At 38.6% G+C, this 26,035-nt stretch overlaps 1 protein-coding gene across 2 annotated transcripts in view; it reads right to left on the bottom strand.

The window, feature by feature from the left end:
* ARHGEF10 (Rho guanine nucleotide exchange factor 10) overlaps nt 1-26,035 on the bottom strand; it is a 116,831-nt gene that overhangs the window by 39,943 nt on the left and 50,853 nt on the right. For both annotated transcript variants that reach the window (XM_071548437.1, XM_071548438.1), the window contains 7 exons: nt 24,714-24,791; nt 24,310-24,489; nt 23,064-23,180; nt 20,995-21,087; nt 19,407-19,577; nt 17,469-17,614; nt 14,371-14,546 (listed from right to left, as the gene is read on the bottom strand). In XM_071548437.1, coding sequence (XP_071404538.1) covers nt 14,371-14,546; nt 17,469-17,614; nt 19,407-19,577; nt 20,995-21,087; nt 23,064-23,180; nt 24,310-24,489; nt 24,714-24,791 — 961 coding nt within the window. The remainder of the gene's footprint in view (nt 1-14,370; nt 14,547-17,468; nt 17,615-19,406; nt 19,578-20,994; nt 21,088-23,063; nt 23,181-24,309; nt 24,490-24,713; nt 24,792-26,035) is intronic.

The raw sequence follows: 26,035 nt of genomic DNA, 5'->3' as shown, positions 1-26,035 counted from the left end.
CCTGGCCTGGCTGCCAGAGCAGGTGGGTGCTGGGCACAGAACAGCTGCCACCCCACACACCACTGGCACCACCGTTCCCTCAGGCTGCTGCACGGACCAGTGTACAAACCAAAACACGACAAACCAAACACAAAGCTGTCAATATAGTTTAAGTCAGACAAAAACATGAAAAATAAACATGTATGAAACAATTCTACTTAAATCACTAGTATATTTTCAGTTAGGCATCAAATAACTATTTTGTAAAGACATTTTCCTATTTGGAGGCATCATATGGGCAGAGACCATCAGTGGATGTTTTACTTTAATGCAATTCGCTATATTTAGCTGGGAGTCTGCCTTAAACCTTGAAAACCACAAAATTTTCAGGCTCAAAGAAAATATTAATTGCTACTTTATTTCTGAATTCTCCACTTTATTGCAGGAAAATACAACATAAACCTGAGATATTACACATTTCCATAAAATTTTAAATTATTGTCTTGCCTTTAACTCTTCTGGGAAATTGAATCAATGAAGGGATTTGTGTGCATTGCAGTTGAGCACCAAACGGAATGACTGCACTTACTATTGTTTACCCATCCAGATAATAGATGCAACTTTCATCCACCCTTCCTTGCCTGTTCTGAATGCTAATTAAAAACAACAATCTAGCCTTTCTTATCCTTAAAACCAAATCAGTCCATAACAAAAGATAATTATATTTATTGTACACAATGAAAAGAAATGACTGCAAAGTAGATCTAGGAGGAAGAATTTTGAGATTATGATCAGTAGAGCACTTTTCTGGAACAGACCACTCCCTAGTTTCATTAAGGTGCATTTTCACTTTTTTCAATCCAAATGCTTAAAAAATCAACATCTGAAAGATGTGAACACTTCAGTTTAGTTATGTTTTTGGCAGAAGTCCAGTCACTTACCTGCAATTTATAAACTCCTCTACTAAACAAACCAAACAGCTGCGCTGAAAAAAAAAGGTAATAGAAATATTTCTGAAATTTCACCTGGTAGGTTTGCACCAAGAGAAAATTTACAACTATTAGGCTGTGTAAGATTGACAAAGAGATAGACAATAGGTTAGCAAAGGCATATAGAGCTTTCCAAAAACTCCATAAAAGAGTCTGGTCCAATAAACACCTGAAGAAAAGTACAAAGATCAGTGTCTACAGAGTCATTGTACTGTCTACTCTCTTATATGGGTCTGAATCCTGGGTCATCTACCGCCACCACCTGTGGCTTCTCAAATGCTTCCATTAGCGCTGCCTCTGTACAATCCTAACCATCCACTAGACTGATTATGTGACCAATGCGTCTGTTCTTGAACAGGCAGGGGTCACCAGTATCGAGGCCATGCTGATGAGAACGCAGCTGCGCTGGGCAGGGCACGTCTCCAGGATGGAGGATCACCGCCTTCCAAAGATTGTGTTCTATGGTGAACTCGCCACCAGCTGCTGCAAGAGAGCCCCAAAGAGGAGATACAAGGACTCCCTGAAACAACACCTGAGCCTACTGACTGCCACCAATGGTGCACTCTGGCCTCTAATTGGGGTTCATGGAGACACATCATTCATGATGCTGCTGCTTCCTTTGAAAATGCATGCAGAGTGAGTCTTGAGGAGAAAAGACAGGGCAGAAAGAACTGTTCCTCACCAATATTGCCAAAGGAGACATTCTGCTGTGCCTTTTGTGACCAGACTTGCCTATCCCGAATCGGCCTTTCTAGCCATCACCACGCTTGCAGCAAGCGTGGGTAGTGCCCTTCCCAAATCTTCATTTGCAAAGCCTAGCCATGATGATGATGAAGTTTTAAAAGCTAGGGTCACTGTCTGCAGCTTGATAAAGACAGTTACAAGATATTTTGTTTATTATTGTCTGGAGAACAGACATTTATGTAACATATAAAAAGCAGCATTCAACTAACTCTTAGATGCTGCAGGATTTTAGGCCTTAGTGTTCAACTGAGACCACAAAGCAAGCTTTAACTGCTTACAAAGACGAACTTGTCCTGTACAGTATATACATTGACTGTCCCTGAAAAGAGCTGTCCTCTATATTCCTCTTCCTGGAGCTTTAAATACTCTTACAAATATCCTTGTTCCAGCCTTGGGAATAAGGCATAAATTTTGAATTTCATTCAGTAATTGTCACCTGAGTCTATTTTTTCTGCATCATGCATATTTCATAAGCTTTTAATAAATCAAGATAAAAAGGATTCAATAAGAATGTCAAAGAAAATAAACTAACATGGCATCTGAAAGTCTGTCACACAGAAAAAACAAACAAAAGTAATTTAAGGTTCACTTATTAAAGACCACATTCTTAGCACAGGAAAAGAAGGCAGAAAGCAAAACAATAAATAATTAATGAGAGCATGCTTCCATCCTCTGATGTTCTAGAAAAGAAAAACAGCCAATTTAATAGTCAGTTGAGGACTAGATCAATAGTCATCACTAAGATCAGTCTTTCATGAAGGTCTTCAGTGGGCACAAATTAAAACATAGAAAAATAAGTGGCCTTCAGACATCAACAACGATGGACTCATCGCAAGAGAGTTCTCTGAGAGCTGACCGCTTGGATAGTCTGGGTGAGTTACAAGTTACAGCAACTTCACCTCTGTACTGGGTCCTGTAAGGGTTACTCACTATGTCTTAAAATAGAATTGGTTTCTCAGGGCTTAACAAAACTTTGCCTACCAGTTGATCTGGCTGAGAATCATCTGATGGAGGGTTTTTCTAGAGTGGAGGAGGTGGGGGAGCACACTCTGTTCATCAGATGTGTTTCTCAGCTCACAGCCAAAGACTGGATGTTTCAGCCCACACATGTTCCCTGACCATTCAATTGCTGGCTATTTTGGGGTGGGTGTTAACTCCTTTTTTTATGCATAGAGAGCACTGAAAAACTCTTGGCATTACTCCAAAGCAGATATGTGGTTGGTTTCTTTTTGTACTGTGAAATGTTTCACAAGTGATAAAGCCATTTCCTTCTCATTTCTGTGTCACTCTTACTAATTATCAAGCTCCAAAACAACTTATTTTCCAAATGTGAAAAGAACTCTTCATGAGTTTAGAGAATGTTCTTCCCAACTCTGTGCATTCTCTGCGTTACAGAAGACAGTGTGCCTGGGGAGGAGAGAAGGCAGTATGCTGAAACCAATAACCAAATATGTGGCTTTGAAGGCAAGGGTTTTTGCATTCCACCTACAGATCAAGGGTGAAATCTTGGCCAAATGTTATTGGCAAGAATTTTTTTCATCAACTCCTTTGTTGCTAAGATTTTACCAGAGGAATTCATGCCTCCCTGCAACAGGCAAATTTACTGCCAACAACCAGTAATGCATGCAAAATACCTAATTCCTTGCTCAGCATTTAAACGAAATATACCCAAGGTTAAAAAAGAAAAAAAATGTCACTTGTTTAGAAGGGAAGAAGTGAAGTTAAAGTTTAAATTGATTTTTGCTGCTATGCTAAATGGGGGGAGGGGAATCCTGCTTTTTGTAACAATTGCTTGTTAGCTGAGATATATTTGAGTATAATAAACATTTATTTTACCTTCTGTGTTTCCCAGTGTTACTCTAAGCACCACAGCTTCAGGTTCATCAATTTTGCCTGGTTTGAAGCAGTACTTGTAATTGAAATAGAAGCAATTTTAGCCTATTTACGCCCAGGCATTTTCAGGGCCTGCAGGAAACTCCCTGGGTGTGGTTGAAGTCAGTTTAACTTGGCTCAGGCAAAAGTAGAATTGGAAGGTTGTGCATAAACATACACATGCAAGAGAAGCGTCTGTGTGCTAGTGCCTGTGTGTGGGCAGAGCGGGAGGATTCCCACCTCCAGCAGAAGGCTGCATTGCTAGGGAACACAGCCAGCAGCCAAAGCTCTCCCCCTGCATAGGCAGCACAGCAGCAGCTGCTTCAATACGTGCTGGCACAGCAGCTGCTCACTCGGGATTGTTGTCCACCCAGTTCCTCTAAATTTTCATGGGCACCTCAAGCATATTGGACATTTATAATCCTGAACTGATCATGGCCTATTCTTTCAAAGAATTACTAAGGGACCCATTTATATACCATGGTGATTTGTTATCTGTAGACACTTTGTACTAGCTTTTCCTGTGTGTTCTGATTCTCATTTGTGAATTACTATTTTATCACATATTTATGCTACTAAACAAGAAGCAGAAAGGGGCTGCAATGCCCAGAGTAGATACAGTCACCCATAATTTAAACGTCTATTCCTGGGTAAGCAAACATGATGGCTCAGATGGTCCCTTCCCCACACTAAACTCCTGTTTATTCCCAATTAGGAGGAATTTTTCCAAGTAATACTATTATGTATAAATCCACATATCCTGCAAATAAATTAAAAGCCTCTCTCAGTATACTCTTAATATTGCAACTACTTTTGCAAACATTTCAGTATTGTCTATCATGCTGAAACCAAACACTGTTAATAGATGCACTGCTGGGTATCTCTTTTACTGCAAAGTAACTAATATTGACAACAGTTGCCTTGAGTATAAACATAGTAACGACCTTTTCCCCACCTGGTTCAAAACTGCAATTCATCAATATAAATTGCTTTGAGAAAAGCCATATTGACATGAAGTGAGAACTGATGCATCATGGAAATTCAAGGTCCTTACAAAGATTACTTGGCTTCTGAGAGACACAGAGTCCTGAAGTCAGACTAGGTGTTACAAGAAATGGGAGCTCACAAATGCTCCCATGCCAAAACCACACACAAAACTGAAAAAGGCTATTCTCCTGGCTATAGTTCCAGCGATACTGAGGGGTAACACAAAACTAATGATACACTTGAAGAACGCATCAGATTTGAAGACCACTCTGAAAGGCTAGTAGAGACCAAATTTGACTTGCCAATTGCAATCTGGTCTCTGATGCTGAGCACATTTGTATTGCTTCCTCCCACTGAGCCATCTGTGTGCATCCAGGCAGCGTACTGAAACGTCAAGTGTTATGAAAGGAAGAGATTTGGAAAAGACTCAATCCTCCTCTTGAGCATAAAAGTCACCTGGGATGGTGGAAGAAGTTACGTATGTGGGAGGTAACTTTAAAAGTCGCTGTGTCTGTAGAAGGCATAACAAACTGGTACTTGTGTAGAATTAAACACTTGGAACAAATAAAAACACAAGGCCTCTTCTTCAATATTTAAGTCTACATTTAAATCAGTGTTCTGGAAACCAAAGCATCATAATACTAGGTGAATTCTTGTTCAGCTCATAATAAACTGGACAGATTTCATGAGATTGCTAACATATTTACATTAAACTGTGATGATCTAGCAGTAATACATTTAAAATTACTTAACTGCAGTCAGAACTGCTCAGTCGTTGTAATTTAAATGTGACTTTGATTGTGCTAGAAAAGTTTTACTGATTTTTTTTTCATCAAGTAATGATAGGTAGAGAGCATCCCACTGCTTAGTTTATAATGCCCACCTTAGGAAGGACAAGAATGGAGACTGTGAAAGACATTACACCTGAGGTAAAGTAGGTTCCTATTCACTGAAAACCTTGATAATTAATGTAAAGAAAAACCAGAAACCATTATTAAGGCCCAAGATTCAATTACGGCAATCGAGGAATTCTTTCCCTATACTTGATACTGAATACTGCTCCTACGGATAGACTGGTATGCAAAACACACAGAAAAAGTATCTTACAGCTGCCATGGAGAAGAGAATTTGTCAGAGGAAAAACACTCTCCTTTGGCAGGTCTAGTGAAACTGCTTTTTTCAGTGCACATAGAAAAGGAGATTTTTATGTGGCATTATTATATCAAGGTATTTCAGCAACTGATAAACAGAGCTGGCAAAAGGATTATGAGTATCGTGAATACCAGGAACAGAGTAATTCATTTAGCAGTTGATATTGATGCCAAGTGTTTGTTAAGTACTATTCCCTTTCCCATTGCAAACTCCGTTGTCCCAGAACACCCAGCTTTTGCTGCAAGGCTGGTGATCAGGGTCCCATTCTGCACTAAAATTTTCCCTTGCACAGAACTTGACAAATCCAAGCACCAGTTATACACATGGGAGGCACATCCATACCTCTGGAACATTCTCCCCGGAAATTCAGTATGAGTGTTAAAACCAGTGACAAAGTAGATGAGATTGTATTTTTAGACACTGAACTACAAACTTCCTGCACATTGTGTTATGTGAGCAAAGACCCTGACAGCCCCCCCAGCACCACACTCCTCCTATATGAGTTTTTTAACTTGCTCACTCATGCTGCTCCTGTTTCCATAGACACATCAGCAAAGCACGTGGGTGGATTCAGTTTTCTTGTTTCTCCTTTATGAGAATATTTTAACAGTCAATTGGAATGTCAGTAAAATAGGAATAAAAAAAAAGGAGTCTTGTGAATCTGAAATCCTGGTTTATAACCTAAACAATTCGATGGGTCAATTTAAAGTTCATAACAGAAAAGGAGACTTTCTGCCTCCCCCTGGTTTGCTCTTTCATACTGAATCCAACTCATGATCTCCACAGTTGCATGCACCTGAAAAATCTGAGCCACTGTAACTCAACTGTAGGTCTTGTGAGATTACATCACACTCTCAGGTCCAAACTACACAAGTATTTAGAATGGTATCAGTCTCCAGATTTGGAAATTTAAACAAATGGGAAGTCAGGAATATCTCAGAAAGCAAGAGTTTAGTTGGCAAACATCAATGCAAAGCTACTTGCACATGGCTTTACAGTATAACCCTAACTCAGGCTTAGTAACCTAGGGCAGCATGAAGCAGCACAAGCACATACAGAGTATTAAGTGATAAGAAATAAATCCCCTGAGATTCCTAGAATGCAAACTATTCAATTCAGACATGGGGTAAACAAGCCTAATTAACTATACAGTCAGGATCCATCAACAACCAACATGAAGAGCATTATCATAAACATGACATGACATTATTCAGTCTAATCATACTTTAATCATGTAAGCACCTAAACATAAACTATGAGCTTAATTATTGAAACCAATAATCTGAGCCTCTGAAACTCTTTAATGTATTTATTCTCACTGCCATGCAAGACAGGGGAGTTCTTCAAGTCCTAATCACAGACAAAGAACCACCCAGCACACATAGGGCAGAGCTGGGAAACAAACCTCACAAGTCTCAACTTTAACAAGGTATTTTTAACGTGCTTCACCTCTCTGTCAGCTAGTAATACCTTGCTCTCAACTGGTATTACATGAATGCTGAGACCTGTCTTGCTCATTGTACCAGATCTGAACACCAAAGAAACAGGTTGCACAAAAACTATCATCCAACCACAATACTGCTTATGCACACAGCTTGAGCAAGAGGGAGATAAAATCAACAGCTTGAAACTGCAAATACTGAGTAAGGTATTACATTCATAGTGCTATAAAAATTTGTGAATAAAATTATGCAAAACCAGCAAGGAAACGCAAAATCTCTGAGATAGTGAGAAGTAGCTGGTACTTTGAGCGCATGGCTCCAGGATTATATTAAACTCCAGCTAATCCTGAGCACACAGGGAATTTCAGAGATAAAAGGCCATAAATATTTTCCCTGCTGACAGAAGCAGCTGTATAGTGTCAGAGATTAAAGCAGTAGGGAACATGAGGGAGAAACGCTGGAGCCCTGATGCGCTGACAAGAGTGGACCCCACAACCCAACTCCTCAACATCACACTAGCCAGGACAATGGTCAGGTGTCCTCCAGGACTATGTACTGACTGCACTTCTTGGCTCTGTTCCCACAAGGAAGAAAAACACTGGAAGCAAAGGCTTTACAGTGAAAGAAAAGAAGTGCCACACCCCCTTCTCTCACAAGGCCTGAAGAGGAAAGCTGAGGGCAGCATGAACCTGGAAGATCCTGCCCTCCTAAGGAGGGAGAGAGATCATACAGGACCTCTGGGATGCACCTGCATGGGCACTAGAGGCAAAAGAGGAACCTGGGTGCAAGAAAGTAACATAAACAGACAATGAAAGTACATGCATGAAGGCACTCAAACAATAAGAGTACTGCAGGGATCTCAAGACAGGCTTGTAGGCAATTATAAATTGCCAGAGGTTTACACTGGAGCTCACATCAGACTATAACAATTGATGTAAATTGCACTGTGAGGAGATTAGCTCCCTCTTTCCTACTCACTTGCCTACAGTTATGTTTCTATTAATTTTACTACTCTGTGTCATGATGTGGATGAGACCCCTGGCAACACAGAACAGGGTTCACAGGAGGTGGATGTCAAGTCCTATAACCACTATAACAAATACAACAGGCAAAGAGAAGAATCTCATCCTAAGTGGGTGAGACAAACATGTAACACCTAATTTATTTCTTGCCTAATCTACCAGCTAGAAACTTATATCCACTTAAAAAGTGAACTATTTAATGTCACCCAGTTTGCTCAGATGAACAAGCTGTTTGGCATTAGATTTATTTAAAATCTCCAGTCTTTTCTTTGCATATATCAATGACAGTTTACATTTATGAACATATTACATCTCCCTTAGCGTACAGTATCATTTTCAATACCTTTAAAATAAAGATTTACATGATTAATCTTTATCTATTTCACAACAAAGCTGGTTCAATTAGCAATTCATGCCACATCATTCTTTCTAAAATCATCTCACCAATGTGAGAGTTTATATGCAACTTAATATTAGTAATGTTTACTTTGGACATTGTATTACCATTGTTGAGCCTTACAGTGATGACAAATCTTGACATTTTTTTCTCCTTCCCCAATTCTGTATTTCTCATTAGACAAACCAGCAAAAAGCCAGCAATGGCTCTCAGAGCAGCACTATCTCTGTTTTGGAAAAGAGCTGCCCTTTGACTGAGCACGATGTTGACAGAAACACAAGCACACATTGTAGCCCATCAAACATCCTTCCCTGTTTCCCTGGCAACACTCACAGGCCTACACAAAGTGACTTCATCAAGCAGAAGCAAACTCAGAAGAGAGGAATCATTTCTGCACTTCAGCCTCATGTCACTACTACATTTGACAATAAACAAACCTCACAGAGATCAAAACCACAGCAGAGTAGAAACAGAGTACTAATGTATCCCTGGAATTTTGAGCCAGAAAGGGGAGCAGCCATGGTTTAGCAGTTCTCAGGCTTGATCTCACTGTAAACCTGTTGAAGAAAAAAAATAACTAAAATGCAGCCATAAATGTGCTAACCTGTTTATTCACTTTATTGTTATCTTCTATGCTCATCACTGCATAGACATACAGTACAGATAGGCCTGCCTCATTTTCTCTTTCAGTCCTAAAACACATGGCTCAAATTAAATGTTTCTTTACTTAAGCAATAGTCTACGCTGTCTATGCCTCCTAATCAACATGAAGAGCATCAGAACACTGCGGACAAACATTGGTTTCCCACCCAGAAATGCCAGGATGCTTAGCCCTTTCCTTTTGATTCTACAAAATCTCTGTAGTCTGGTCTTCTTAAATAAAAGTGCTGTGAAAAACTCTATAAGCTCAGCCTTTTCATTCTTGGAAACCCCAGAATAGGCAGCTGGGGGTGGTCACTGTCACTACAGCACCAAACTGGCCTTTATCTTGGTACAAACCATGTTTCCCAACTCATCAACAGTTTACATGAAGTGCTGCAAACTTTTAACACCTGCCAGGAGCCTGAGAAGCTGAAACTCTGGACAGTATATTTGACTTTTGCTCCCATATTCCCATTTAAATGGGAAATTACAGAGAAATACATGTATTTGCAGTGATTATATGTACACATGGATGACTTGCAAAGGAAGGTTGAATTCTGGTTCTTCGATGGGAAAATACCAACCATTTTGGTAAGAAGTTACAAATTTGCCTTTGACTATATTTTGTTATATTTTTGGAAGGTATATTTAAAATATGTCATAATAATATGATATATTAGAAAACCAAGTTGTGTTCATTGCACTTTCACCCATCCTCTTTTATATCAGAAGAGCACAGGTCGCATTTAACTTTTTTGATGCTCTCTTTCCATATATTCAACTGTGAATCTGAAGAGGTCCCAGTCAACTAGAATCTGGCAAACATTGTCCCAGTTTTCAAGAAAAGGCAAGAAGGATGACTGTGATAACTACAGGCCTGTCAGTCTAACTTTCATGCCTGGTAAAATTAGGAAGGTTATTCTGGGAGCTAGTGAAAAACACATGAAAGACAACACAACCATCGGTCCCAGCCAGACCAGGTTTATGAGGGAAAAGTCCTGCTTTAGAAAATTTATTTGCTTTTATGACATGGTGATCTAGTTGATCAGGGAAAGCCCTGATTTAAACTTTTTTGGATTTCAGTAAAGCTTTTGATACTGTCTCTTATGGTATCCTTCTGGAAAAGATGGATAACCAATGTGTGAGCAACTGACTCACAGGTGGAGCACAAAGATTTAATGTGAATGGGGTAACATCAGACTGCCATCCTGTCACTAGTGGGGTTCTGAAGGGCTCCATCTTATGGCCAGTCCTCTTCAATGTCTTTATAGACAACTCCATGGTATACTAAGTAAGTTTTTTCATGATACCAAATTGAGAGGAGCTGTCAAGTCCCTTGAAGGCAGAAAGGTCCCTGCAGAGAGACCTCAAGAATTCAGAGGACTGGGCAATCACCAACAGTAGGAAGTTTAACAAGGGCAAGTGCTGGATTCTGCACCTGGGACAAGGCAACCCCAGAAGTTAATACAAACTGGAGAAGGAGACACTGGAGAGCAGCCCCACAGAAAGAGATCTGAGGGTTGTGGTCAATGGCAAGTTGAATATGAGTCAGCAGTGCCCTGGCAGACAGGAGGGTCAGCCATATCCTGGGGAGCACAAGGCAAAGCATCGCTAGCTGGTCATATGAGGTGAACTTCTTACCAACACAAGTAAATCAAACCCAAGAATATACAACTTCCTGTTCACAGTGAAAATATTCCTCTATTAATTCCACTTTTCTGTACTATGCATGTGTCTGTGCTTCTGCACATGGACTAATTCAGAAGAAGAGAACAGCAATAGCCTACCAGAAACAGTAAATGAATCTTGCATCTTTCTGCAAATAGTTCTATAAAAGGAAATTAAAACATCAAGCATTTGGCACATGTAATTAAGATTACTTCCACAGGAACTGTCCAGTTGGGATACCAGAAACTTATACTCACAGACTTTCAACCAAGACTAACTCCAATATATGAAACAGAACTTTGACTAATTTGCTGAGAGAAATGCGATTTTATAAACATGTTGTTTTTTCTGAAGACTGAGAATATGAAACGTTTTCTGGTTTTAATGTTATTGCAGGAAGCAAACACAAGTTGTAATTGCACTCCACTAGGAAACAATACCAGAATCATAAAAATAAAGGACTCTGCCAAACAGCTGAGACTTCAGTCCTTCTCCACGTTCATAACTAAAAGAATTCAGTCTACTGTTGGGACTAGGGAAGAACAACAGGAACAAGGCAAGAGCACATCAAGGACAGAGCAGTGCAGCAGAATACACTCTAAGAATATTTTTCTGCTTTTGGCCACAACCCCCTCAGGCCACACAGTTTCTCCTGCCAAAACTCAAAGGGCTTGAAACAAAGACGTGAACATAACAGCCCCTAAATGTGTTCTCTTCTAGAATTCAGAGACAAAAGACTGCTATGCAAAGCTCAACAGGGTAGAAAACTGCACACTGATGATTTTGACAAGTGAAAATCAAGTTCACACAGCCCTTGCTTTCCACCTTGGAACAGTACTAAAGCATGCCTTTGATTTATATTTACTCATAAAACCTTTCAACCTTTCAGCAGTTGCATATTACAGCCTGTATGGGATTAATTCAAATTTGGCTATTAATGTCTCTGTAGCACCCAAAGTTAAGTTTGAAACTTTAAACTATACTGTCCTCTCTTGCAACATCATAGAAAATGGAGAGCACTAATTGCATTTAGCCAATAAAAACTAGCTAGATAAGCTTATGAGAACTGCCTCCTCATAAAGTTTTGGCAGAGAAAAAACTGCCATGATAAGAGAAATGTACCTAATAATCAGTAATCCTCGCAAGAACATAACCTGACTCCATTAAGAATCCTTGCTAACCACAGCAGTAATGTGAGAATACTAACCTTACAAGGGTCAAGCACCCAAGCTTCCATGTGGCAGATACAAATCAACTTTTCTCTATCCTCCAGAAAGGTGATCCCTCCACTACTTAATGTTTTTACACCATTATTTTGTATCACTCCAGTACCCACAAACTGGCACTGTGAGCTGAAAATCAGCTCTGAGACATGGTTTTATATGTCTGCAGATTTTGCCTGCAGCACCCCAAATTTTCGTGATCATTAGATGTTATTAAAACCACACAGTATGAGGCCACTGGGATTTCATGACAGGATTTCCTTGTATACTTTGAAAACAGAGGGAAACATAACTTTATGGTGACTGCAAAGTTATGAATTTTCCAGCAAAAAATGACAATATTTATCTGTTAGAGCTTTGCAACTTGTAGTAAATACCTAGCAGTCTCACCAATGATGCAATGCTACCATAATAAAGATTGTCTCATCATCAACTATGCAGCAACTTGGTGTGTACAAACAAACAAGCAACAATGAACCACTTCACAAAGTCTTACCAGTCCTTTCTTTCTGCAGGAAGGCTGTATTTTCTGAGCTTCCATAATCTTTAGCAGACAACTAAAACTTGAACTGAGAGGGCAACTCTATAAAATAACTAACAGAATTAAGTGTGCATTCAAACTTGCCTATGAAGGCCAGTTCAAACAAGTCTGCATTCAGAATAACAGCTCTTGCAGACACAGCAGTATCTACAAATAGCAAGGCTATGCTCTTCCTCTTTCATGGCTGGTTATATTCAATTTAGTTGAATCATTTGCCAGAAATGTTTGATGAAAGCTGAGGGAGGATTTTTTTCAGTATAGCCACATACTTTTTATTTCTTAATCTTTTGATCCTTTTTGTTAGATAACTGAATTAATAAAACAGAGCTTACCAAAAGAAAAATTAGTTCAGCTCATCTTTTACCTCCTGTGTACCATTTAACCTGAAGGTTGAGCTACAAATGTGAACACAGTCATTTCTTTTTTTGTGTGTGTGATACTGTCACCAAACATGATGAAGCTGAGAAACCTCAAAGCCAAGAGGTTCAAGTAGGTTCTACAGGACTTTTTGGTCAAGAGCTTTTGTTTCTTCTCTCATGCTTTTATTCTGTTCCCCATCTGACCTTGCTGACGTGCAGGGATTTAGTCTAATCAGCTGCAAGGCTACTGAAGCTGGTAAATTATAATATAAAGGCTTTAATCGCATTGCCTAAGCAGTCCATTAATGCTTAAAAGCAGCTACAAGAATGAAGTAATCCTTGAAATTGAGACAAAAGTGGCTGTTTACAAAAGTTAGAGCAAGAAGACCTAACCATAACCTCTGGAGAATAGAGGGGTATTAAATATTGCAGCTGCACCTCAGACCACTTTGATGTGTAGCATTTATGCCTCCTTACAGCACAACTGTGGGAAAATTAATGAAGCCCAAGGTGCAATATTAAATAAAAGTAGTGAGAAATAATGCCTAGAGCTAGGACTGAAATACATGTAGATTATAGTCTATTAATACAGTCACAATCTAGATATATTAAATGCATTTAATATTTACAGTATTTAGGCAAAAAACAGGATATAAAAATAACTCCTTATGTATCAAAGTCTAGCTACTGAGTAAACTCTTAAAATTCATACATCCCTTGAGGGCAGTTGGCAGACTTGTAGGAGGAATTAACAAGCATGGAAAAAACTTGGAAACTTGAGATCTTGAGGTCATTTTTGGAGACAGGATAGGAGGAAATTACCTATTAGCATATTTTTTCAAAAACATTTTAAAGTTTTTTTCTGAAGTTCTAGATTGAAGGGCAAGGTACTATGGGCCTGAGATAAGCGAGTAAATTTCACCTGGCAATAACCACTTGTGTGCAGACTCTTATTCCACAGCAACAGAGTAGCTGGTCATTTTTATTGAGAGAAACTTCTTCACTTTAAATATGGCATAAAGAACATGTGCAGAGCCACCTGCCATGGGACCGCTGGCACACCACACTAAAACAACCTTTTTGCATGTCCAAACACTCTCATGCTTTAAAACTATTTATGCATTCATGCATAAAATTCTAAACTAGGACAAATATAAGTAATTCACATTGCAAGGCAGGAGACTGGCTATCACTTTGTGGATTCTCTGTTTCCAAAGAAAGATGCTGTATTCTCTTCATATTACAGAAATCTTCATGCACAAAATGCCTTCCTTTGTTTTCAGTAGCCCATTGAATTTCAAATATAGATTTTAACAAAGTAGTCTGAAAAAGTCAGTATGTCCTGTCACTTACTTGGCTTCGAGTTAATGATGATGTTTTCGGCAGAGTGCTGGGGTGGAAACCTGCAGTTCTCTCCTTGGCCCTCACTGCTGCCGTACTCTATGACTTCCACTTGTCCCAGTGGTACACTCCACTTCAGTAAATACCTCTGGCCAGTTGTCATGGTGCCACTGCTTTCACAGGAAGAGCTGGAAGAGGCACAAATTATTACTGTGACAAGCAAGTATGTTTCATGGCATCCTATGTATTATCTTAGCTTCTAAAATTTGCTGTTTATCAGCTTGAGCACAGTGCACAACTTGAAAGAAATACGTGCATCAGGCTGACTTTTGAGACTGACCTTTCCTGGGGTGCAAAGAACAGCTATGCAGGTGCAGATAATCTTGTTTACAAACACCACAGGACCACCAACAGCAGTCTCTATATTTCAATAGCATATATACATTTCCATAAATGACCATCTTTTGACATCCTAATACAAGTGTTTGGGATTACACTTTGGCTCTGTATTTTTGTAATTATTTTGAAAGAGTGCTCAAAAGAAGTGACTGTTACATTTAGGGAAGTATGGATGATAGGACCTTTGAATGACGACTGGAAACAGGAAGGACAAGGTAACCTCCCAAGGGCTGAAAGGCCAACATTTCTGCCAAGCCACACAGCCCAGAATGTTCTGTACAGGAGACCTCTGCAAATGCTGTGGCTTCCAAGAGTAATCCCACATGAGATGCTGTTAGAGGAAGTGTGTATCAACATGCATTTCAGGAGAAAGAGCATGCTGAGGAAGCTCACTAGGAATAGAAATGAAAATAGTACTAATCTTACTTTGTTTCCCTCATTTCCTTATTCACATTCAAGCACACGTAACAACTATTTATTATAAAGGACAAAATAGATGTTAAAGTGAACAAAAAACATTTACTTCATAGAAAGCGTGACTGAAATACAGAAGTTAAATGCTTGGGAGAAATCAGAAAAACGCATTTTTTGAGAACAAGACCTAAATGCTGATGTTCACCTACCTATTCATAAAACAGTCATACTTTTGTTTCCATGAAGAAGCAAGTATGAACAAAAACCACAGGTGGCAACTTAAGTAAATATTTATAAATTTGTGATCTAGTTCAGAAGAAAGAAAACAAAACTAGGTAGGACATAGTTGTTCAGTCGCTAGGAATACCATCCACCCTGTACAACTGCTGCTACTTCAAAGACAGGCTTTCAGCTCAAGCTGGTCATCTGGACTACATACGAAGAAAGACCTTCTAAGGGTCATGGCCTCTGTAAAAACATGTATCTTTTGCAAGCCGTTCAAAATACATTTGGAACTAATGGTCCCCAGGCACCTGGGATGTCTGAGCGTTCCTGTAAAGGTCGAACAAAAGGGGGTGGAGAAAAGTGAGTTGATACATACTGCAGAGCGATGTGTACGTGTTATCTCCAGCAAGAATCTGCAGGCATGCATACCAGTAACTATTGCTGTAACAGAAGCCTAGCTTAGGTAAGATGCCTAATGTCTGTGCAGCTAAAATGAAGAGAAATACAGCTCATGCTGTGTGAGCCAAACAGGCAAGAGGTACATTCTACAGCATACTCCTCTTGCTTGGAACAAAAACTTCTGGACTTGATACAGGTGTCATATATGAAGTCTGGCAGACAATTTTCTTCAGTCCCTAACTCTACTGGGCATGTAAAGGTAGTTCCTTCTGCAGTAAAAAACTAAGAGCAGCCCAGGAAACCATGGAGGAATTTTAAGTACATACACACAGTTTGTAGGTGGACCTCCCTCAACAAAACACCCCAACGAAGTCACAAATGCTTTTCATTGATACTGAATAAAGCAAGAAGTGCATTCAACTATTCTAAAAAAACACTGTTTTTTTAAATAAGCAGGTGGGAAAACAAACCTTAGCTGCTACAGGAAGCCCTAATTAAACTTTTTCAGAGTTAGCAAACCCCCATGACACATGCATGCCAAAGGAGGTTGCTCAGCACCAGTTAATACAACAGTGCTGTAATAACCAAAACTCTTGACTTAATGAGGAAGACAGAGACTTGGCATAATCATGAACTTCTCACATGAAAAATGAAAACAAATTGTATACTGCCACTTCAAGGACAAATACAGAAAATCCAGGATTACAACGGTATGGTACGAGACAAAAGATAAATGGTTAAAAGCAAAGCTCTTGCAAAATAACATGAAAAATATCCAGGTGTTACTAAGAAATTGAAGAATTTTTAAAGTAAAAAAATCACAGGATAAATGACATAACCTTTTTTCATTTTCTGAAGTGCAGTTATTATCTGGCACTTCTCACTCAGTAGCATGAAATCAAGCATTCACATGGTTAAAAAAATATGTACTGTATTCATAGTAAGATATCAATTCACGTTATTCTTAAGAAAATCTGATCTTGAAAATTTTAATGATCCACATTTTCTCTGACAGAATGTACTATCACATACAGCAAGTTATAATACAAGTAGCATTTGAATTTGAGTGGGACCTTGGCATACAGAAAGGTTTAGTAATAGAATACTTACAGCCAACAAAAGCAGAGAAGGTACTAGGAAAAATTTTTTCTTCAAAGCACCCTCAATTTAATCCTTAAATGTTCAGTCTCAGAGGAAAAACCCTACCCCATCTGGTACTTTGCTAGTGAGTTCCAGGTTTGTTCTGGCTATGTGCATTGTAGGTTTTGTGGTTTGCTTTGGATTTTTTTTTATTTGCAAATTCTGTCAAGTTACAAATTTGTATGTGTGTAACAGTATGAATTTAAGAAAGAGAAAAAAGTTTTACCTTGGCATGCCTGTACTTCACTAAGCACTAATACACAACAATACCTAGACACTACAGAGCATTTCTATCCGTAATCTGCAACTGATGTAATCTCCTTACAAATTTACTCTAGAACTTTTAAATATCAACTGGACTGAGAGGACTGTAACAAAAATATTAGAGGACTGTAACAAAGCTAATTATCCATTTATCATGGCTGCTCCTAGAAATCATTAACCATAGTAAAAACAACAATAATAAAATGTCAGTGTCTTTTTTTAACACTGAAGCTTGAAGGATCATCTAAAAATTATGAATCGATTCTTACCGAGTATTTACTGTTGCACACATCAGCACATCATTTAACATGAAAAGTCGTCGCTCTTTGGTTTTGATAATTTCTCCTTTGTCATTGTAAACTGTCTCAACCATATCATCAGTCCGTATGAGGTACCTGTTTCCACTGCTGAGTAGCTAGATTTTGAAAACAATCAGCATTGTATATTATGCATGGTACATCTAAAATCCAGTGCAAAAATTAAAAGAAAATACAACACGTTCTCACTTGCCATGCAAGCACAAGTGATTGCAGGTGGATTTGCTAAGGGAATTAAGCCTCTTTATTAATTTGCTTTTCATTTAAAGAAACAGTAATTTCTGCTGCCACCAATACAGTCTGCAGGGGTTTTGGGTCTTAATGCAGACCATAATTGCTCTGGGAATCTTTCATAATAATAAAGGCTCCCTGGTGAAAAAAATGATTGCTTCCACAATTTCTGTGGTTTCCTTCCCTTGTCCTTTCTTTCACAGCCCACTGAAACACTACACATAGCTCCAGCTGCCCAAAGCAGGAGGCCAGGGTGGGAGGAGAAGTGTGCTCAGCCTGCTGTTCCCCACGGCTCACAGATCTAACTGAGGAGTGCAGATGGCAGGGTGCCACAGACTGCAGACAATATGACATGTCCAAGAGATATATGACATGTATGTTGTTCCTGACATCTGCCTTCCAGGGCTGAGGATCAGCACCGTGTGTAAGTATGAACTAATCCCTTACAGGTCAAACACACCTCCATAGTATGTCCAAAAGCGTAACATGGTCCTTAACTCACTTTTTGGCTATCCATTCACCTCCATCATCTATTTCACCCTGCCTGGCACTGTTCCAAAATTGTATTGGCCAACATTAACCCACAGAGTACAGAGAGTCCTATGTGATATGGCAAGATTATCCACATACAATTTTACAGTCAATATTGATGGACAAAAGGAAGCCTGGGTCACCTCTTCCAAAGCCCATTCTGTGTCTTGAACTCCTTTAAATATCTGTAGATGATTACTAGCTGCTTCAAGAAGCAGGAGTATGAGAACAAGAAAGTAAAATGTCTCAATCCATCTTCTAATGCACTTAGAATGGAAATACTGCTCTGGTATGAAAATAAATTCAGTATTCCATTCCTGATAAATAGTTTAAAACAAGCGTATTCTGGTTGACTATTGTTTTCCTAAAAGCTAAGTTTTATGCATCACCAAAAAAACCCCCCCACTCCTTCAGTATGTCCCCATCACTTCATTCCAGAAAGAGCCCAAAGTATAAAAATCTGTAACTTCACAAAACCAATAATTGAAAGATTTATGCCCCATTTCATGGGAAAGGAAGAATCATTTATGATACAAAGAAGACAAGCCTGCATATATCCACTGTACAGATAGCTACTAACAAACTCAAATGAAGAAGATTCTTCCTTCTTTCTTAGCGAATGTCTTCTGTAGTTCTTTAAAGATATTTCTATTGTATGATACAAATACATTAAAGAAATATAGCGGGATGCTCCTTAAAACAAGAAAGTTGTTAGACCCATTTGATAGCACATCTTGAGCTGCTCCGTAGTTGGAGTTGGAAGTACTGCAGTAAAAAGACCTGGTCCCTTTCTTTATACAGGAGTAATTTCTCAGTTCTAAGATAAATTAAAAGTTGAATTTTAGCATGCAGAAGATGTGGCATAAGTACTATATGGTATAATTTCCTACACTGCCACAGAACACTAACATTGCTGTGGCTATTTCAGCATGTTGCCCACTTCAGCATGTGATTTAATAAGTAAGCCTGTTCAGTCCCAGAGGTAGGTCATATCTCATATCTACCACTAAAATGACCCCATGTGGTTAAGCTCTATAGAAAAAAACGCAGGTGTCCATTTGGTCTATGTTTTAGATTGCTCAAGGCCTAGAAACTGACTCCTCCATCACACTTTCCTACCTTCCTTACCTTATTCAGATAGCGTTCATTCATTGCTTTTGCTATTTGCTTTATTTCGCAGCGCTGATCTGCATCCCTTTTCCTTTCATTTAACTTCTCTGCCAGTGTTTCAAGTTCTGTAAGGGCCATCTGTAGAGGTAATCTATCAGGATGTCCTTTATTAGTGTTCTTCAACATATCCTGAGGGGAAATTATAAAACAAAACAAAAATCAGATTTAATTTCAAAGCAAGTTCAAAAGATTGCATGATGTGAAGTTATAAATACATTCTTTACCTGAGTACTCTAAAGAGTAAGACTAGTGAACACCTAATGAATAGTCAGACAACACTTCGCTTACCTTCCTGAATATCTTAATAATTTTTAAAAGGGTACTGAATGGGATCACATACAGCTTATTTAAAGGACAAAAGTACAGAGAAGGCACATAATATTAGACAATTGTAAAATCAATATCATAGTATAATGTCAATGTCTGTGAACAATGATTTAAAATTAACTTTTCTGATGTTTCCTGCTTTAATAATATTATCTTTATTACTGTTGTTACTCCTCACTAAAACATGAACAGCATGCTCACCCTAAAGCAGGAGACCCTACTTCATGAAGATCACAACTTCTCAAAGTCTTTCCTTTTTGTAGGCATATAGTGGGGACAGTTTGAAATTATACTTTTTCTTCATTTCCACAGCACTTAAAAATCTCTACATAATCAGTCTGTCTTTCTGCCACAATATACTTCATCACTCCTGCGACCTAAAAAACTCCTACCATAGCTTCCATAGCTTTGACTGCCTCACAACTATCCCTGCTCCTCCACCCACAGTAATTCCCAGACCTGCATCCCAAAGCCTGTCCTGCTTCATGGCACCTACAAAACACAACAAACACATAGTCCTCACTAGGGTAGATCTGTATTGTCTGGAAAGAGTTAAAAACAATGTAAATTGGTCTGGAGCAGGTCTATAGAGAGAACGGTGCTCTTTCTGCAACTTGACAGCCTGTTGAGATGAGACCCAAGGACTCCCAGTCAAATCCCCAGTTTCCATGGGAAGAAAGAAAAGATGCTGCTGCAGGTCAGAAGGAAGTTGCAACACACTCTAGCAGGTCCTGTGAACTAAGTAGTCAGGGAGAGAGCGTGCTGTTTTTCTGCATTCCATGTTTATTCTGAACTCTCCAAGGCATGAATTAAATCCTCTTGTATTTTTCTTAAATGGAAAGTAATGTCACCAAGTTCTTAGTGATGCTTTGAAGTGTTACTAGCCAACAAACTGATACAAACAAGTAGCACATTTGACCTACATCTTTACTACAAAATGACTTAAAAGCTACATCTAACCTAGCAAGTAATCTAGAGAAAATCTAGTTTGCTATGATTTGCCTGCAGTGTACATACTGCCTGTCCCTGCAATCAGACTATGAGATCAGCACACTAAATGCACTGAAATTTTTTATTTGTTATTTCCCCATGATATGATGGTCATTTCCACTGCAGCACAGCACTTCTGCTCCTCCAGCAGAAGATAGCTACCATGTAATCCCAAAGGCAAACTACACAAAAATGCAACAAGAGCATCCCTTTGGTAAGCATTATTTACCTGCAACAGTAGAATGAACTGTGGAAAACGTTGGATAGGTTTCATCATTAAACCATACAGTGTAATGCGATCAGGGCTTGACTCCTGGCACTGCTGCAATGCAAGAAAGCCACAAAGTTTACTACCACGAGTGCATTTCCATGAGTTACAGAATTTACTAACAGTTCTTCTATATCACTTACATTAATTATAATATTAGGACTGTAAATTCCACTTACTGTAGAGATTTAAAAATATTAAATCTTTTAAAAAAACCCATCACTATTAAAATGATGGCCTGTCACTGAACTGAAATTTCCTTCTTAAATAAATACAGCTGGGTTAAAGCCACACCAGAAATGTAGCAACCAGAGAGCACAGTACTGATAGACCACAGTCACACTTCTTACATAAGCAGTGCACTAAAACATCTGACTTGAATGTAAAAAATTTAAGTTATCTCTTGATTATAGTCCATAACTTACTGTTGCTGTTCTGTTCCTTGGGGCTAATCTCTAACTACTCATGTGTTTTTTACCTATAGGTTTTAAAGAGGAAATGTAAGGAAAACATAATAATCTCAGTGCCATGCAAACCAAGATTTTTATCTTCTTTATTAAAAGAAACTAAGGGAAAGAACATTGATTTATGTTTGGAAATAAAAATGCAAGAATCCATTACTTTAGTTATGAGGAATGACAGATAAAACCAAACAGATTTCATTTGCGTATGCAGAAAAGCCCTCTTTGTATAAGACATTTGGAAATATTTTGACTGGAATCAAAGCTGACACAAAATAAGGAGAGTAGAGGAAATACTCAATATTAAAAACAAAGCAAATGTAAATATTAAACTGATGTGGTGCTTGAACTGTTCTTTATTGCTACAACTACCAGCTTCACAGCAGTTTATTTGCATAATTATCTCCACAAAAGTACTTTTTTGCCCAACCAGCAGTAGCGAAGATTCTGGCCTTTATTGCTGGTGGGCAAACAAAAAAAAGAAAGGTACAGAAATGTCTTCTGTCATCAGAGTTTGGTCATGAGTCCCCAGCTCTGAGCAGCACCAGTGTGGTATTGACAAGCAGTGATGAGAGGTGCAGGCTATGTCTCCATTGGAACAACAGGCTTTTAACCATGTGAGAAGTATAGTGTCTACATGGTCACTAGAGAGTCTCAACTTCAGCATGCCTAAGGTTTCCAGAGTACCACCCTGTGCAATGTTGGCCCCACTCCAAGAAGTTGTTAGTTAAATTCAAGATCTGAAGACAAAGCCCTGCCACCCTTCTCAAGGCAACCTAAGAGCTGCCCTAGTTTGCCTAGGGTACCCAGTTTCAGTGTTTGGTGGACCATTGCAACAGACCCGACAGGGCAACAACTCTGAAAGGTACAACTCAATCTAGAACCCTCAGGAAACTGGACAAGCAGGAGATTTGGGCTCTCAGCAGTGTTACAGACAGCCTAAAAGCCTTGCAAAAGATTCTGTGTACCCTCTGTAAGGTATCAACCCTAGGGATTCACAGCCCTTCTGCTGCCTGTACCAGGCTCTCCATACACATCATTATAAGCACCATATGCAACAGGGTAGTATGCATTCTGTACAGAAATTGTCAATTTCAACCCCAAATCAGGAGCACGATTTTCAAAATACTAGGACAGTGTTGTGGAACAAAAAAGCAGTTACACTACATTCTTCAGGAGAAATAAATTAAAAATAAAAAAAAATCCCCCCAAAAAGAGGCTTCATATGGTGAACTATTATTTGAAACTCACCTGATACAGAAAAATCCCAATGTTTTGCCAAGCACAGTAATGCAAACACCAATAACTGATTTGAACAACTGAAACAACTGAAAAGTTACTCTGTACTTCAGAACACATCCTAGATCTAATACTATGTTATTATCCTGAAAATACAGTAGTGGAAGTGAATTAAATGGATTTTTGGTGCCAAATCCATAAAATATAAACACAAAATCCATAAAAACAGTGAGGCAATATACAATATCAGCTCTAGATTTATACCTTACTTGTAACTTATACTTTATACTATACTGTATGCACAGCTGTTTTAAGATTGAATGAACTCACCTTTAAGAAGTCTAAAAAGGCAGGTTTGGTGGCACATGATTTCTTGAGAATCCCTACTGCTGTACTGAAGTTGTTCACATATTCGCTGTATGCATCCAATACCATAGATTTAGAAAACTGGAAGGACAAAAGGACAAGCCTTAACTATAAATACAATAGACCCCTGAGAGCATAGCTATCCAGACCTCTGACCATCAAGGATTCACCTTACTTGGACCTAAAGATCTTTGCTTCTCCTAGTGCTGGATCTACAGAAACACTTGTGATACCCAAAATAATCTTTCAGTAGAAGGCAGGTTGGAAAATTAGAGAATAGCTGTGAATTAAAAGATAACATAATTACAGAAATGCTTTGTCTTGGCTACAACACTAGGGCAGAACCTGAGGACTATGAGCAATCAAAGGGCATTTGCTGAGATTCCAAGTGGTAACTGGGATCCCCTAATACTCTCACTGCTGCCTGTCTTTCAGATTAGGTGAGCCAGAGAAGGCCCAGGGTCTTCATGCCCTGACCTTAGCTAGTGAGGACTTCACAAGAAAGAAGACAGATTGTGTGGCCTGCAAACAGTTTTGTGAATGCTAAGATCACTGCCCATCACCTTCACACTGGAAATAACGTCCTTCTACCAATCAAAGCTACTACTTATTTTCTCTACCTTAAAACAGTGTATATTTCAGTCCTTTCCTGAATGGAATCCATTAAGGATGGTATAAGGCCACTACTTATTTTCTCTACCTTAAAACAGTGTGTATTTTGGTCCTTTACTGAAAGGAATTCCATTAAGGATGGTATAATAATAAATAAGACTATTTATAAATAGTCTTTACATGTGCCTCAGGCTCAGTTAGACCTCAAGAATTCAGGACATCGCTTACTGTATTTTTTTTTATTCTGAAGATACTATCTATGACAACCTACATTTTAAGAGATGCTGAGCCTCAATCTCACCTTAATTTTGCTGAGTTTATGAATCTCTAATTTCTCAGAAAAAGAAACTGTTTACTTAGATGTCTGAAATCTTGATCAAAGCCTGAAAATTTTACCCACAATCCTGTCTCATCTGCCAACCAAGCTGAAGATGTTTGGTGTCAGTTTCCTTGCCAGGATGGTACATACATACTCTGACAGTTGCCATAGGCATTGGTGAATAGAGGAATAAAGCAGCCAAGTTAGAATAAAAGATATGGAGATGGAATAACAAGACTAAAATAAAAACAGATTATCTGCTCTGACACATTTGCTTACTGAAGCAACAAAGACATCACCGATCATTTCAACAGAGTCCCACTCTGATACACGACTCGCCAGGGCAATCTGAAACATTGAATGGCACTGAAGAATTTCCTTAATTCGATAAAAGACCATTTTAAGTTTTCTTTCGCTCAATAATTTTGGTTCCATATCTGAAAGAGGCTTCTCATATTGCTGCAAGGGAAAATCAAGAAAATAGATTAAAACAAACAAGCAAAAAACTGGACTTCTGCAAGCAGAAAAATCAACTTATGTAACCGTACACACACACAAAATCACTGAACATTTGGCATGAAGCATCTGTAGCAAAATCTGTGTGAGTTACATGACAGATTCTTTAAGGATCTGATTATTTTTCAAATTTTCAAAGTTAAAAAATGCAAAGCATATTAATGTACCTCCAGGATTCTTTTGAGGGCATCCACATAATTCTTCTCGCTGTCAACTACAGAGCCCAAAATATACCTTCTCACAACCTGTTGAAACAACAAAGTTTTGTCCAAAGCTCTAATCAGAATACATTCATCACAGTTGGAAATGGTGATGATAAAATTCTCACACTAATAAAACACAAAAAATACTGCCCATGCCTCTTCAAAACTAATTAAATTTACTATTACTCTAAAACTATTTAAAGAACACACAAGTTATTGTATTTATATTTTTCTGATTGTTGCAATTCCAAGCTTTACTTTTGAAACTTGCATTTTAACTTTGGCATTTGGACAATGTTCTCAGGCACAAGGTGCAATTTTTAGTGCTGTCTTGTGCAGAGGCAGGAATTGGACTTCGATGACCCTTGCGAGTCCCTTCCAATTCAGGATATTCTATGACCAATAAACTCTACATGTATAGAAGTAGGTATTAATGAAACAATTATAGGTGTATGTTGATGGTAACTACTTCAGTGAACTGCTGCAATAAAACAGGTAACCAGTTTTCAAAAATCACTCTTCAATTTTATTTTTTTAATATGTGCTATAAATTTATTAGAAATAACATGAAGGAAAAACAAGAAAATAAAAATTGTCTTTTAAAGGTAAGGCTATATAAAAATGTACACATACTGAGAAATAACCTAGTAAGTCAAGTATTCTCTTTTGGGCATTACCATGTATAAGTGATAACCTCATCTCATCTATATTTACATGCATTGACAGAGTTGTAAGAGCTTCAGGAAATGCTACCATACATCATGTTTACAAACTACAGGCTATTTATCACACCTCCTTCTCCACCTTCTGCTTCTGTAATTCAGTTGAAAGGCACTTTGTATGCATGTGTGGGTGACAGGACAGGAAGGATTGGGAAACTGATATGGGTTAAAATTTAAACTTCTTACTGTCATTTATTAGATTTCTTGCTGGTTATAAGGATTTGGTTTCACCCAAATCTATTTCCTAATCCATCTTATTCCAGAGCTTTCAAAAGTGGGACTCTGAGGAAAAAAGACAGCACAAAGGGCAGGATCAAACCACTTTCCACAACTACAGGAGAAGACAAAGTTGTTTCTTTTGCTATTTTAAGCTAGACTAAATGACCATGAAACTCAAATCTGAGGCTTGCTTCTCTCTGCCTGAACCCTGCAGCCTCCCACCTCTTCTGCCATGGCTGCCTTTAATTCTCCACACTTGTATTTTGCATTATTAACTGCAGGTTATGTGAGAATTTTCTTTCAAAGTATTGGTATTTCAAAGGCAGACTTCAAAATTATCTGAAG

The sequence above is a fragment of the Pithys albifrons genome, chromosome 2 (assembly GCF_047495875.1).
Source record: "Pithys albifrons albifrons isolate INPA30051 chromosome 2, PitAlb_v1, whole genome shotgun sequence".
Classification (NCBI taxonomy): domain Eukaryota; kingdom Metazoa; phylum Chordata; class Aves; order Passeriformes; family Thamnophilidae; genus Pithys; species Pithys albifrons.
This window is presented reverse-complemented; position numbering and strand designations above follow the sequence as displayed.